A 14885-nucleotide genomic window follows, 5' to 3' on the forward strand; every position below is an offset into this window, starting at 1 on the left:
ATAAGTTATCCAATCAATATCTTAGATGAAAGCAATAAAATAAGGGAATTTATAATGATTGATAAATCATTAAATGTAGCAAATTTCAATGTGAAACTAATAAGTGAGTCTATTAGTAATTTGTTCTCTACCTCACATTTAATGCTCTAAAAATATTATCTATTTGCACAACTATATAGAAACCTTAAACAGTGAGGAAGTGAGTCATTCCACACCTACCGTATTAAGAAAATAAAGCAGATTAAGTGGAATAATAGTTTTTTATGAGGAAAAGCCATTTCATCTGATCACAAGTAAAACTACTACAATGTATAAATTTATAGCATTTGCAAGACTACTCTTGTCTCTTTGACATGTAGTTCATGAAAATTATTAGTAGATATTAACGTGATTCGGTGTTCTAAGTATACAAAAAAAGTTACTAAAATCAAAAGATGTACTGGAGATATAATTGAGAAACCATTGATGTTGTCGACACTAACAAATGACCCTATTTTTAAATATAATATTCATATTGGTTACATGATAAATTCCTGAGAAATGTAACCTTTACGTAAAACTGTAGTAATTTACTTTACAAGTGGCATTTGTGAGTAGTTCAAAGACAGAATTCCTACCCATCAGATGGAATCTCATTTGATTTCTAAGCCACTCTCTTGTAGCCTATCCATATCTAATACCCACAATCACATGTGATTTACACAGCCACACATATTTGTTTCTCCTCAATATATTTATTGAATGAATTCAAGGTTTATTGAAATTGTATTAAATAAATGAAGACTATTTTTAATACAATCATTGACATATCAAATAACTGATTAATGTAGTTAATTTGGCAATTCTTTCCTCCAAACTCTTCACATTACATTCTAGCTATATATAATCAAAGTGCTCTCTACAATATTATAATTTCAAATTTCCCATTTGGGGTCAAATGTAAATCATGATAACTGTAGTATTATGAATTGTAAATAGATAATATTCTAATTCAGAGGTTTACAGCATGTATATTTTCCAATTTATATAATCAAGTCACATACTCTTTAGCTAACTTGGTAGTAGTAATGGTTTCCATTGGATATTTATATGCATCAAGCACTCCAGACATATATTATCTCACTTAACTCTGAAAAGAAATTTATCGTACTCACTAATGCTAGATCTTGTGCTAAGTATACAAAGAAGGTGAGAAGGTAAACTTCCTGCCCTGAAGAAGTTTGGACTGAACACTAGTGGATAAGAAGGCATACATAGCCCATGTAAGGAAACAAACAGAAGTCATGCAGGAAAGGACAGAGGATGTTTGAGAAACTTGAAAGTTCAGTGTGACATGATGATCATCAAGGTGCATGGGTAAAAAGAAAATAAATATTAAAGTCTATATTTTATACCAATTACCCATCATTACAGGGCTGTTATGAATATCTTACTACTGTAAGTATTTTCTTCAATTGTCATTGAAATATTATTACAAGCTCTGCTCCTAGAAATAATTCATAAAATAAAGAAACCAGTGTCTTCAGCAAGCTGAGCTATGGCTTTGTATATGAAATCTGCCATCTACTTAAGAAAGAGCTCTGGGATCCAAAGAAACTTGTTGTTGTCCAGTGTTATGAATCACAGAACTAAAAGTGATGGCATTAACTTCAACACTTATTTCCGAGGCATGGAAACTGAGGAGGAAAATCACATAGATAAGTAATACTTACAGAGAATATTTTATGAGACTGAGATATGGCAACAAAAAATATATTTCGATGGTAAAAGTGAAGAAGTTGTGTGTTAGAGAATTTTACAAGTGAAAATACTCATGGTCCCATAATATGTGTTAACATTATCAAAATATAGAAAATTGTAAAGAATAAAGGCTTTTAGTCTATGCAATTATATATAGACCCAGGAGATACTAACAGGCTCCCATAAAGTTGTTGTATGTAATATTTAGTATTGATTAATTTGAACAAGATCTATCTAGAATTTAAAAGAAGAAAACTATTTGTTTACTTATAATTTAATTTTTTATTGATACATAATAGATGTCTATATTTTGGTGGTACATAGATAGTTTAAGACATTTATATAATTTTTAAAGACCAAATCGGTAGAATTGGGATATCCATCACCCTAAATATTTGTCTTTTCTTTATGCTAGAAATATTTGAAATTATTCTCTTCTAGGTATTTTGAAATATACAATAGATTGCTGTAAACTATAGTCACCCTACTGATTTATTGAACACTATGTCTTATTTCATCTATCCAACTGTGTATTTGGACCCACTAATCCTCTCTCCTCCCCACTGTTCTAAACAGCCTCTGGAAACCAGCAATCTACTACCTTCATGAGATCCGCTTTTGTAGTTCCCATATATGTGAGAACATGTGCTAATTGTCTTTCTGTGCTTGGCTTATCTCACATAGCACCATGACCTGTAGTTCCATTCAGGTTACTGCATTTTTGAAGACTCGATTTTGATTTAAGTTAGGATTTTTAAACAATGAGAAATGCACAAATAAAAGTATATTTCAAAAATTATTTCCAAAAACTTGAAAAAAGTGATACACAATAATTTTCTTTCAAAAGGGCTTTGTATGAAAATGGTCCATAAGGTTGGATGCTAAGACTAAAATATAAAGAAGAGACAAAAAGCCAAATATGGCCGGTTTGCTAACTACTTGATTGCCTTTAGTGTTCTGTCCTTCGCTTTAGATTACCAACATGAAAAGTTTTTATACAAGGATGTTGAATATTGGAAATCTTGAGCACTCCCCACCAAGCAGAATATGACACAAAGGAAGTGCTTTATGGCCTGAAGCAAATCTCCTGGATTTTCTGCCTCTCTCAGATTAGTCCTGCTTCTAAAATGTTTGTCTCCTGAAGTTGTCACCAGTGAAAGAAAGTTTTCTCATTTCTTATGAAAACAAATGAAGAGAAAAGCTTTATCTGTAGGAGAAAGTACATATTAAGAAAAAAATCTGTATAATTTTAATGAGGAAAGGGAGAGACACAGAAAGAGTGATTGATTTGCATTTCATTTGTTTTCATTCACATATCTAGCTTTCAGTAAATATCTATTCATTGATTTTCTCACATTGGACTACTTATTCCAAGACCAAAATACAATAACACAAATTAGGTATACAACAGTTAGTCCCAACTATAAATGCTTAAGTTTTGTATAACTGGAAGAAGTTAGTATTATAGGCTTCTCTCTATCATATATATAATTTTTGATCAATCAAAAATTAGATAAATTGTATAATAACAAAAATGCACATATTGAATTACAGGCAAGGTAAGAAGTATGCTCCAAAATTTGTTGAAAGTAGCAGCAATTTGGCCGGGCGCGGTGGCTCAAGCCTGTAATCCCAGCACTTTGGGAGGCCGAGACGAGCGGATCATGAGGTCAGGAGATCGAGACCATCCTGGCTAACACGGTGAAACCCCGTCTCTACTAAAAAATACAAAAAAATTAGCCGGGTGAGGTGGCGGGCGCCTGTAGTCCCAGCTACTTGGGAGGCTGAGGCAGGAGAATGGCGTAAACCCAGGAGGCAGAGCCTGCAGTGAGCTGTGATCTGGCCACTGCACCCCAGCCTGGGCGACAGAGCCAGAATCCATCTCAAAAAAAAGAAAAAGAAAAAAAGAAAAATGAAAGTAGCAGCAATTTAAGAAAAACCAAAACAAATTATGCATGAGAGAGCAACATTGTAAACTAGCATCAGTGGACAAATGTGTGGAGGATAAACAGAGAGATCCAGCATCAAGAAACAGTGAGCCTATTTATATGCCACAAAAGTCAATTATTACAGCCTATTCCACTATATTTAGAATGACGCAAAAGATCAGCAATGTTTCAAAACACAGAAAGCTCTTGAGAATTCCAGATATTTGGAAAAGCTGAAAGACAGTTGTTTTTAAAGCCATGCTATGTGCTATCCCAGAGTTTTCCTAAGCATATATCTTTGACAAACTTCTGAGTTTAATTGAAGTATCTCTCTTAATCTTAAAAGTATGTCTCCTTATACTTGAGATGACTGCAAAGGTATTATATATCTATCACTTCTTTTTTTTTTTTTTTTTTGAAATGGAGTTTCGCTCTTGCCGCCCAGGCTGGAGTGCAATGGCATGATCTCAGCTCACTGCAAACTCTGCCTCCCAGGTCCAAGCATTTCTCCTGCCTCAGCCTCTCAAGTAACTGGGATTACAGCACCCACCACCATGCCTGGCTAATTTTTGTATTTCTAGTAGAGACAGGATTTCACCATGTTGGCCAGGCTGGTCTTGAACTCCTGATCTCAAGTGATCCATCTGCCTTGGCCTCCGAAAATGCTGGGATTTCAGGACGTGAGCTACCACACTTGGTCTATTATTTATCTGTGTGTGTGTGTGTGTGTGTGTGTGTGTATATATATATACCCACACACATATATATTTATAACAAAAAGTTTTAGGCTTGAACCTATATGTCGGTTCATATCCAAATATATATATGTAGGCTTTAATTATACTCTCCCTAAGCTCAAAACCCTGTATGAGCATTCTTTATTTTTAAAATGGAATGAATTTACTCAGTAGTTGAAACCACTGGTCCTTCAACTAATGGTGACTTAATTTTTTTGGCTGATAGAATGAAGCCCATAGCTATTTAATATTAAGAAGAACATAAAATGTTTAAGTTACTGATGCTTAAGATTTCAGACCACAGTGATTCTCAGAATACAAATAAATTTTGGCATCTATTTTTGGAATCAGTGTTTTCTAAAGATTTAATTGCCTTTTGAATAATTTAGTTGGCAGACAGCAAATTAAATATAGGTTCAAGCCTAAAATGACATAAACACACAATTAATTTCTCCACAAATATCTATCTCTAAATAAAGTTACTTGTTTGATATAGATATGAGTTGTAGGAAAGTTACAGGGATATTATGAGGCCCATGATAAATGTTCTCAGGAAAGAAAACAATTTTTAATTTAGTAGTCTCTAACAATCTAGAAAGCCCATGAATATTTACTATGAATTCACTATGCTAAAAACTAGATAAAAGAAAGTACACACAAGAGAAAAGCATCCATAACAAAACACTTACTAGAATAGTATCAAAATCTATCAAAATTTTGGGATTACATATACACATTTGAAATCAATGATAGTTTCACATTTCTAGGAAGAATCTTAAAAATTTATTTGTCACCATAAAATATACGTCAAAATATTGGGAAACTTTTGGGCTACAGTCAAGGACTTTGTTCGTACAGCAAAACAATTTAGAAAACCTTGATGTAAGTACCATTAGTGATATAGTAAGTTTTTATGTATATTCGTGGTCAGAATGTTCTAACGTGTTTCATATAAATGCGCTTTCTGAAGGTCAGATAATTTCACCTTTGGCCTTACTATTAATCCTTAAAGCATGTGATCTCCACAGTCGTTTCAACTCTTGTCTGTCTCTTAGAATCTTCTAGAAATTCAGCCCAGATCAGTATGCACTCAAAGACTGCCTAGTCTGTTTAAAGCAAATGCAGTACACAGATGACTCCTAAGCAGCTTACATTCTAGTAGTGGAAGGATAGCAATGAAGAAATAACTTCCAAATAACAAAGCAAATACTTTAAAACATGCCTAAATCAACCTAGTATATTATTTTAAAAAATGCTCCATGTTGGCAAAATTATAATAATAATAAATGGATTGAAATAATGACATATGAAAAAGGAATAGTTATGAAAAATACAGGTCAATTCAAAGGATAATGTTGCACAAAGCTCTCCACCAAAAATTCTAGTGAGATTTGTTATTCCAGTTTTAGTACTGGTCATTCCTTTTGTATTTTTCTCTTCACTACCACCTCTGGACTTGTATATTTCTCTTAGCCCTTCTCTACCATGGTGCTGCAAGAGAATTTAGCTCTAATATCCTGACATTCATCATATAACATAAATTAACTTCCTTCTTAGGCATCCCAAGTTAAACTTGGTAAATAGTATGTAAGGGAAAATTGAGAAAAGAGTGACTCAAATAATTTTCTGTAGGGCTTTATTCTTTAGCTCAACCCTAGTGGAGAATGATTGTGAAACCCGTAAAATTAATTATTATATTTAAATATCATTACTTAAAACTTGAGTCTTCGATGAAACTTTATGTTTTACCACTATACTATTTTTTTTTTTTTTTTTGACATGGAGTCTCACTCTGTCACCCAGGCTGCAGTGCAGGGGCGCGATCTCGGCTCACTGTAACCTCTGCCTCCAGGGTTCAAGCAATTCTTCTGCCTCGGCCTCCCAAGTAGCTGGGACTATAGGTGCGCACCATCACGCTCATCTGATTTTTGTATTTTTAGTAGAGACAGGGTTTCACCATATTGGTCAGGCTGGTCTCAACTCCTGACCTCGTGATCTGCCCGCCTCAGCCTCCCAAAGTGCTGGGATTACCGGTGTGAGCCAGTACACCCAGCCCCACTATACTAATTTTTACAATATTGCTATGCATGGATTTTTGATTAAATATCAAAGGTATAGGTCAAAATAATATGATGGATAATATATATGACATTCTTCTTTATTGCTAATGAAGAGGTTGTGAAAAAAATGTAAGTTAAAAACTTAGAGACCATCTGACCTAGTCATGCACTGCATTAGAATAGTTAATTAAATAACACCTGATATCAAGTTTCACAATAAATAACGTAAAAATTTTATTAATGCCTCTATTTCTCAATTATGCCTAGATGTTAACATGTTAGTACCTTGATTGTGCTTTCTCACTGACATTCCATAACTCAAATAATCAATTTGTTTGAGTTATCTAATATTCCTTCTCCCTAAGGGATTTAGCAGAGCTATTTTTATGCTGAAAAGGAAATGTTTTATGTAAGCATTTTTACTTTTTTGTGAGTAGTCTTTTTGGTGGGAAGAAGGTACCCCTCCTTAACTTAATCTCCCTCCACGCATTTATTCCTTTTCAATTATTTAAATACCCAATTTTATTTCCTTTCCATGTAGACAGCTGATTAATTGTGTCCCTTTTGTTTTCCAAATAAATAATCCTTATTCACAACACTGATTATTTGATGGCTTTGTCAAAAAAAGATAAGCAAATAATCCTATCTATATTTATAAAGTTTGAAAATATTAAGTTAAAATAAAAGATAGGTGGGAAGATTCTTATATTCACAATTTAACACTCACAATTTGAAAATATATACTTGCATCTCCAAGAATAAATTTCTAATATGCTGACTAAAATCATATTTTGATTTTTTCATGGAATTATCAAATAAGGCATGAAAATACACATTTTGCCTGTGAAAATGGGTTTGGTTGACATTAACAAAATATAAGAAACTTTTTTAGCTATGTAGTACCTGGCCTTTCTTGGTATATTTTGACAACTATTTTGACAACTACTAGTACATTGACATATAAAATATATTTCTGTTTCCTTATTGGTCTATAAACTGTTTTTCTAATTCAAAAGAAGGCAGAATAACCCTTTTTATACTGTTATTGTTGTATCATGCTAAGTAAAATGACAGTGACCCTGAAGGCATTGAAAAAGTCAAATAGCAGATCCTTTAGGAACTGAGAAATAACAATTGGGACTTTTTCTTTTAATGTAATGGTAACTAAATTGTAACTTACCTGTTGTATAAGAGAAGTGCAGCAGGTCTTCATTCATATCTTTTTTGTTGTTGTTGAATAGGTTTAATTTGTACTTTATATTGTAGATTTTAAAAACATTTATATGCTTTTTTTTTACATGATGTAGAGACAGACTTCATTCTGTGATTAAAATCTAGTTCTAAAATCTATTGAATCAGGAAAAACAAGGAATATATAATCATACATTACCTTTTTCAATATGCATCCTTTTTGACTCATGTCCCATGTCATGACCAGCCAAATCCCCCTCTTTGGGCCCAGGGAGTACATTTGGTGATAAGCCCATCAGCATCTGGTTCATGGACAACCCATTCTGATGGACCGCTGTTATACCCGAAAACAAACAAAAGAAAACACAAAAACACCATAACACACAAAGTTCCAATAAGTCAGTTAAACTCTTTTTGGACTCAACAGTAAATATAATATTAATATAATGGTCTAACTTTAAATTTGTAATCTATCCCTAAAAACACTGTGATAACTGATAAACATGATAATTCATCAGAATATGCAGAAAATACTGAAAATGACATCACCTCACTTTATTTTTATTTTGCATAAAACAAGATTTTTATCTGGAAAATATAAATTTTTAAAATATAAGAATAATACGGTAGAAATTGCCATTTGGCAAACATCATTAATAATAATTGTTTCAGGGATCAAGGGATAATTCTGAAACTAGTGAGTGGAAGTTTGGTTAAGAAGAGAATATTTGCATAGTCTTAAGATATTTTCTCACCAGACACTCACTATCTCCAAAGGTAAACAACAACAACGACAAGTAATATTTCAATAGAGAAACCTGGTAGTCACCACCTTCAGAAAGTGATAAAGTTATTGCTGGCATTGTAGAAATGTGTGTCTCCTGAAATGATTCACTAGGAAGGACACACTATCACAGCTGTGTGATTCTCGCCAAACATCCATAACCTAAGTCTAATCAAAAGGAAGCATAAAAAAATCCAAACTGAGGGACATTCTACAAAATAAATGGCCTGGCCTGTACTCAAAAAAAAAAAAAAAAAAAAGTTACTGAAAGACAAAATGGACTAAGGAACTGTTCCAGATTAAATAATACTAAGAGAATATGACAACTAATTGTAGTGTGTGATCATAGATTGGCTTTTGTACCTAGAAAAAAAAAAATCTTACTTTAAAAAATATTGGTGGGAAAACCAGTGCAATTTAAATAAAAACTGTAGTTCAGATTTTAGTACTATAATAATGTTATCTTCCTGATTTTGATCATCTTTCTGTTATGTAAGATAATGTTCTTCTTTGTAGAAGATAAACAATGACAAATCTGAGTAAAGTTGTATTAAATCTATGATAGAAGCCCTAGGTGACATTATGCCTTTATTGAGATACCACTTTCAGAGACCTTGATTGGTTGATTGACGAAGTAAATCAGGATGACAAACACATAAGAATGATTTGTATATTTGAAAATTTTCTAAAATTATTTTAAAGTAATATGTAACATATATATGCATATATATGTGTATGTGTGTGAATGTGGATGTATTTCCATTTCAACAATTATGGCATCCAGGCATATAAAAATGTCTCCTTTGTTTCTACCAAAAATTTAAAAAAATATATAACCATTAATAAAATAACATGAATGTATAACAAAACTCTTTCAAATCTTCTCCAATCTGTCCATCAATTTCATTTTGTTCCAAAAAAATTTTTTTTCTCTAGGACAGCACCTTTCCAATGACAATATATTATAATGAAGCCAATATTTATCATTAAATTTCTGATTCTAGTGTCAACGTACCATAAAAATATACAGTAAATATTTTATTTGAAAACTATTTTAAAATTGTGTATAAAGTTATAAAATTAAGGAAATAAGTTTCACGCAGGCCAAAGCAAGTATATATATTTAGTATTATGTTGAACTATATAATTTCCAATAATTGACTATCTTTTATTTATAATTATTTACATAGCATTTAACTTAATCTTTAAATTATCCACTTCAATAGCTCCCAGATCAACAATTTTCACTTTATGCATACATTCCTTTATAACCTATAAAGTCACTTTCTAGAAAATGCTTTCCTATTATGAAAATATTCTCAACAACCAAATAACTTAAACAAATTTTGTATAATTAGATGAAGTTTATGCTATAAACATAATTGCATAAAATAATAGCTAAATTCTGGAAATAAGGAAAATATATAGGTTTTATCAAACAAGTTATTCTCTTTTAATATAGTCATTTATCAAAAGAACAATCTGAGATTATTGTATAGACACAAAAATCACTTGTTAATTTGATGGCATTTTAACTTTATTCTTCATTTTCTTGGTCATAAGTACCAAGGTTAAATATTGTGAAAATGTTATAAAATAACATACAGTCCTACTTTTCAAATTTTAATAATAACAATATATGGCAATAGTATGCATTATTGATTATTACTAATTCAAACTCTCAAACTTACCTAATTTCAAATTCTTTAATTCATTGATCACCTGAATGACTTACAAATGTACGTTTTTAAAATTTATTATTTTGAATTTAACTCATTTCTCTTTGTGGATATCTCCATTAACACAAGGATAAAATTCAAAAGTCAGTGAATTACAAAAATGGCCGGGTAGTATTTAAGGAGTGATGTTGAATAATCTATAAACAGTGTACCAAGACACTAGATATTTGAGAATTGGTTGTGTTTACTTCAGAAACCAATCCAAAAGGTAACTTATTTTCTCTGTTTCATAGCTCAAATCTTTATATGTGGCATCGAAGCGAGGAAATTTATATCAGGACCTGTTAATGTAGTATCATACCTCATGATATTACGAACTGGGAAACATAATTTTGAGAGATGGCTATTGCTACAGAGCTTCAGAACATGATCCATCTGAGATCTATTTGGAATGAGGGCATGTTGATTAGAAAAGCCAGCTGAACCCTAATAAAGTTTAAAATGGTGACAAGTAGAAGTATAAGACCTACGGATTCTGTCAGAAGAGCTCTCAGTCCTTGCAGGGGAGCTGGACACACTGCTGCTGCGATGTGATGATGGGTGACTGCCAGGCCTTCTCCCCTCCTCCAGAGAGGGGGCAGGCGAGGGGCTATCGGGAACACGCTCCTGCACCAGCGAATGAGAGAAGGATGGTAGAAAAGACATTAAATATGACGAACTTTTACTTAATGAATGTTGGTTTTCTCGATACAATAAGAAATGTAAAGAGAATGAACACTTTGTTTCATCAGCATTTAACTGTACTAAAAGATACATTTATCTTGAGCAAAGCCAAATAAAGTAGAAAAAGATGATTTATGAAGCTATGATTCTACAGGCAAGCACGACTGCAGTAACGGCAAATGTCAATCCACTCTGGAGAAAAAGTAAGCCCTAAGAAGACACCCAAAAATATCCAAATAAGAACCCATTAGACAACAAAGGTCTTGGAGAACAAAGAAGTATTATTTATCATTTTGAAGAAATCTTTAAATATATTCCTGTGTTTCCGTATCTAAAGATCATGTAATAAACACATTATCAACATGACTGACCATAATAATAATACCAGAGGAATTTGTAACAGGTATTCCATCCTGGCACTGCTCTGGACATACTCAGTCACATTTTAAGGCATCACGGAAATGGATTATTATTTAATATTGGAATATTTTTCTTTGGTTTAAATAATTCTCAGAGTACCTACCACATCTAGCTTCAACTCAAACACACAAATGTATTAAGGGCACATTTATGAAACATGTATCAATTATGTCCCAGGGAAATTTGGTACTGTGTTTTCTGATACTCTATTTTATATCAACACTCTTGTGTCATTCCATACCTCCCTCTCCAAGTTCTGTGCATTCTCCATTAGACAAATCTGTAAGTAGATTATATAAATGTCTCCAATTAGCTATTATAAATGGAATTACAGATTAAGAAAGAAGGTACCCATTGGTGAACATTTTCTACTTTGAGCAGCAAAATATTTATACCATCAGTTATTAACAGACACAAGTCTTGATGCCTTTGCAATAATTAATAAATAGTAAAAAGTGTGGAAGAAAACTACATAAAGTATGTAGATGTATAATGTACTTATAAATAATAAGTACACTATTCCTTATTAGGGTGAAGATATGCAAATATGAAATAGAGGTAAAAAAATCTAAAATGTAATTGGCCTGTAGGAGGCTAATATTTCCAAAATGTCAACGTTAACTTAATATGGAAAACAAAGAGGAGGCTCCAGGCTTTGTACTGCCAGTGAGAATGATGATCATGCTCATCTTTGGTCAAAGTGATTCCATCAGCACCACGATGGTTTGAAATCCGGCTGCACATCAGAATCACCTGGCGTGTTCTTAAATGTGCTTATGCTTCAGTTTCACTCCCAGAGATTCTGGTTTACTGAGGATTATGGCTTAATTGTGTCCCCCAAAAAGATTTGTTGAAGCCCTAACCTTTGGTCCCTATCAATATGAATGTATTTGAAAACTGAGTCTTTGCAGACATAATTAGTTAAGATGAGAACATACTGGATTAGGGTGGCTTTTAATCCCACGTGATTCGTGTCCTTAGAAGTAGATGTGAAGATAGGAGGGAAGAATGTCATGTGACCATAGAGGAAGCGATTAAACTTATACAGCTTCAATCCAAGGAATAGCAAGGATTGCCAGCTGCTAGCAGAAGCTATAGAAAGACAGCAAAGGATTCTACCTAGAATCTCATAGGGAGCTTGGCCCTTATGAAGTCCTGATTTTGGACTTCTAGATTCCAATAATGTGAGACAATAAATTTCTGTGGTTTTAAGCTACCCAGTTTCTGGTTCATTATTATAATGGCCCTAGAAAACTAATATACTAAGACTAAAATGGGACCCAGATTTCAGTATTTTTTAAAGCTCTCCCTATTTTAATATGGAAACAAGATTGAGCTGTACTTTAGTCACACTCTTTTAATTTTTCAATGGTGTACATTGCCAATAAACATCTTCAACAGATATGCTTAGACTTCATTTTGAAGACAATGACAAATAAAATGAAAATAACCAGAAAAAAATAGCCAAGCCCTTTTCCCAAATCCATGTCATAAAATGGTTTCCTAACATATATTTCATGGAATTAAAAAAAAAAAAAGTGCTATAAGAAACTTCATGACAAAACAATATTGTAAAGGAAAAGAAAAAAAGAGGTCAATTAAATTTTAATCTCAAAAGTTGCAATGCATATTAGAATCTTGTCGTAATGATTACTTGCTGAACTTTAAGAGTTTTTGGACAGGGCTAATATGTGCTGACAGGCTTCTGTATAAGACAATAAACCGCCACAGAAGGCAGATGTATTGTTAGTATTACACTAAAAAGCAGTAGCCCTTTTCCATAATTATTCAGAGATTAACAATTAAGTGCTTTGTTTTCTGCAAATAGCAAAATTGGTATGTAGGTAAACGTAAGCAACACGCAATATATTTTCCATCTCAAGTTATGTGGGGTTTCCACTTGAAATACTGCAAATACGAAAATAAGGAAAGTGGAAGGGAGAGAGAGAAAGAGACAGAGAAAAGAGATAGGGAGAGGAGAGAGAAAACAAGGGGGGGAGGGCAAAGACAAACAAACACATCCCAGATATTAAAATTTAAAACTAACTTGTTTAGATAAGTTTATAACATGCATGCATTTGTTACACGCTAGGATACTACAGAAAGACGGCATCTAACTTTACAGATTGCAGATTAAGATGTTTTGAAATCTTTATCACAGGTAACATGGAAAACGAATGTATTAGCAGTTATTTTTCCAAACTAACTAAATGAAGCATGTATGCTTTTAAAATGTCTAAGGCAAACAAACGACCAACAGTTTTAAAAACAAACATGTAGGGTGGGCGTGGTGACACGCCTGTAATCCCAGCACTTTGGGAGGCCAAGGCGGGCGGATCACGAGGTCAGGAGATCAAGACCATTCTGGCTAACACGGTGAAAGCCCGTCTCTACTAAAAATACAAAAAATTAGCCGTGCTTGGTGGCGGGCGCCTCCTCCCAGCTACTCGGGGGGCTAAGGCAGGAGAATGGCGTGAACCTGGGAGGCGGAGCTTGCAGTGAGCTGAGATAGCACCGCTGCACTCCAGCCTGGGTCACACAGCGAGACTCCATCTCAAAACAAAACAAAACGAAACAACAACAACAACAACAACAACAACATGTATATGACTTAAAAGAGCAGAAACTTCACATCTGGATGCCAAAACTTACTTCCTGTTTTCTAATTATAATTACCCTAAACTATAAAGAAGCTTCAAATGGCAATATGCTCATATTAAATCATTGTAACCACAAATCAAAGGATAATCTTGGCTTGTGTGTAGCCAGCCATAATTCAAAAGTTTAGTTTTGTATGGTTTTGAAGTATCTACACACTTATTATAGAGGATGCATTCATAAGGCTATATATGTAGAACTCCTTTATAATTTGTATAAATATATTAAGAAACAATACTGCAGCTAACTGCATACATAGCCAGAGATATATACTCTTAAAGTCTAATCCTGATTTCTTGAAATTCTAATAGAAGCATAGTTTGTCTAAGCTTTAGAGCTAATTCCTAATACATTTAACTGTTAACACTTGGGTTACACAGAAATACATGGTGTATATTTAAGAAAATGCATTGCTATATTTTTATAAACAGAATTTTCCAAATTAACCATTCTATTTTATTCCAAAGGTCACTCACATCAATGCTTATCTATCAAAAAAATTTAATATTTTTCTTAATAATTATATTAATGCATATGTTTGGTTGAACAGACATAAAGTACAATCTTGAAATAAATCAGTCTCTCTAAAATGATTTTGCAAGTCTGATTTTCCTGTCATAATAGATTTCTTAGTAGTGCTAATGGAAAGCATGAGAATATAATTTTTCTGAGATATTTAACTCATAAAATGTTTAAATACTTAATGCGTAAATCTCTGGAAACAATGATTATGCCATTAAAATAATTCCTTGTTTATTTTAACATATCCCATATAACTAGAAAAATGCTTTATTAGTCAATGTACTTAAATGTCAAAGTTGTCTGTGATCAACCCTTTAATTCATGAATTGTTCCATTATTCATTTACACATCCAAAATACTCTTAAAAAGATATAATATACTAAGTAAAAATAAATTAGATTAAAATCTTCATGTAAAATGCATTTTAAAAGCATAAGTTAAAG

At 32.7% G+C, this 14885-nt stretch overlaps 1 protein-coding gene across 3 annotated transcripts in view; it reads right to left on the reverse strand.

The window, feature by feature from the left end:
- DACH1 (dachshund family transcription factor 1) overlaps positions 1 to 14885 on the reverse strand; it is a 410550-nt gene that overhangs the window by 111965 nt on the left and 283700 nt on the right. The window contains exons 5-6 of one of the 3 annotated variants that reach the window (XM_025364250.1): positions 10650 to 10785; positions 7856 to 7990 (exon numbers count right to left, since the gene is read on the reverse strand). The exons of the other annotated variants lie outside the window; for them this stretch is intronic. Coding sequence (XP_025220035.1) covers positions 7856 to 7990; positions 10650 to 10785 — 271 coding nt within the window. The remainder of the gene's footprint in view (positions 1 to 7855; positions 7991 to 10649; positions 10786 to 14885) is intronic. 3 annotated transcript variants of the gene reach the window in all.

The sequence above is a fragment of the Theropithecus gelada genome, chromosome 17 (genome assembly GCF_003255815.1).
Source record: "Theropithecus gelada isolate Dixy chromosome 17, Tgel_1.0, whole genome shotgun sequence".
In the NCBI taxonomy this organism is placed as follows: Eukaryota; Metazoa; Chordata; class Mammalia; order Primates; family Cercopithecidae; genus Theropithecus; species Theropithecus gelada.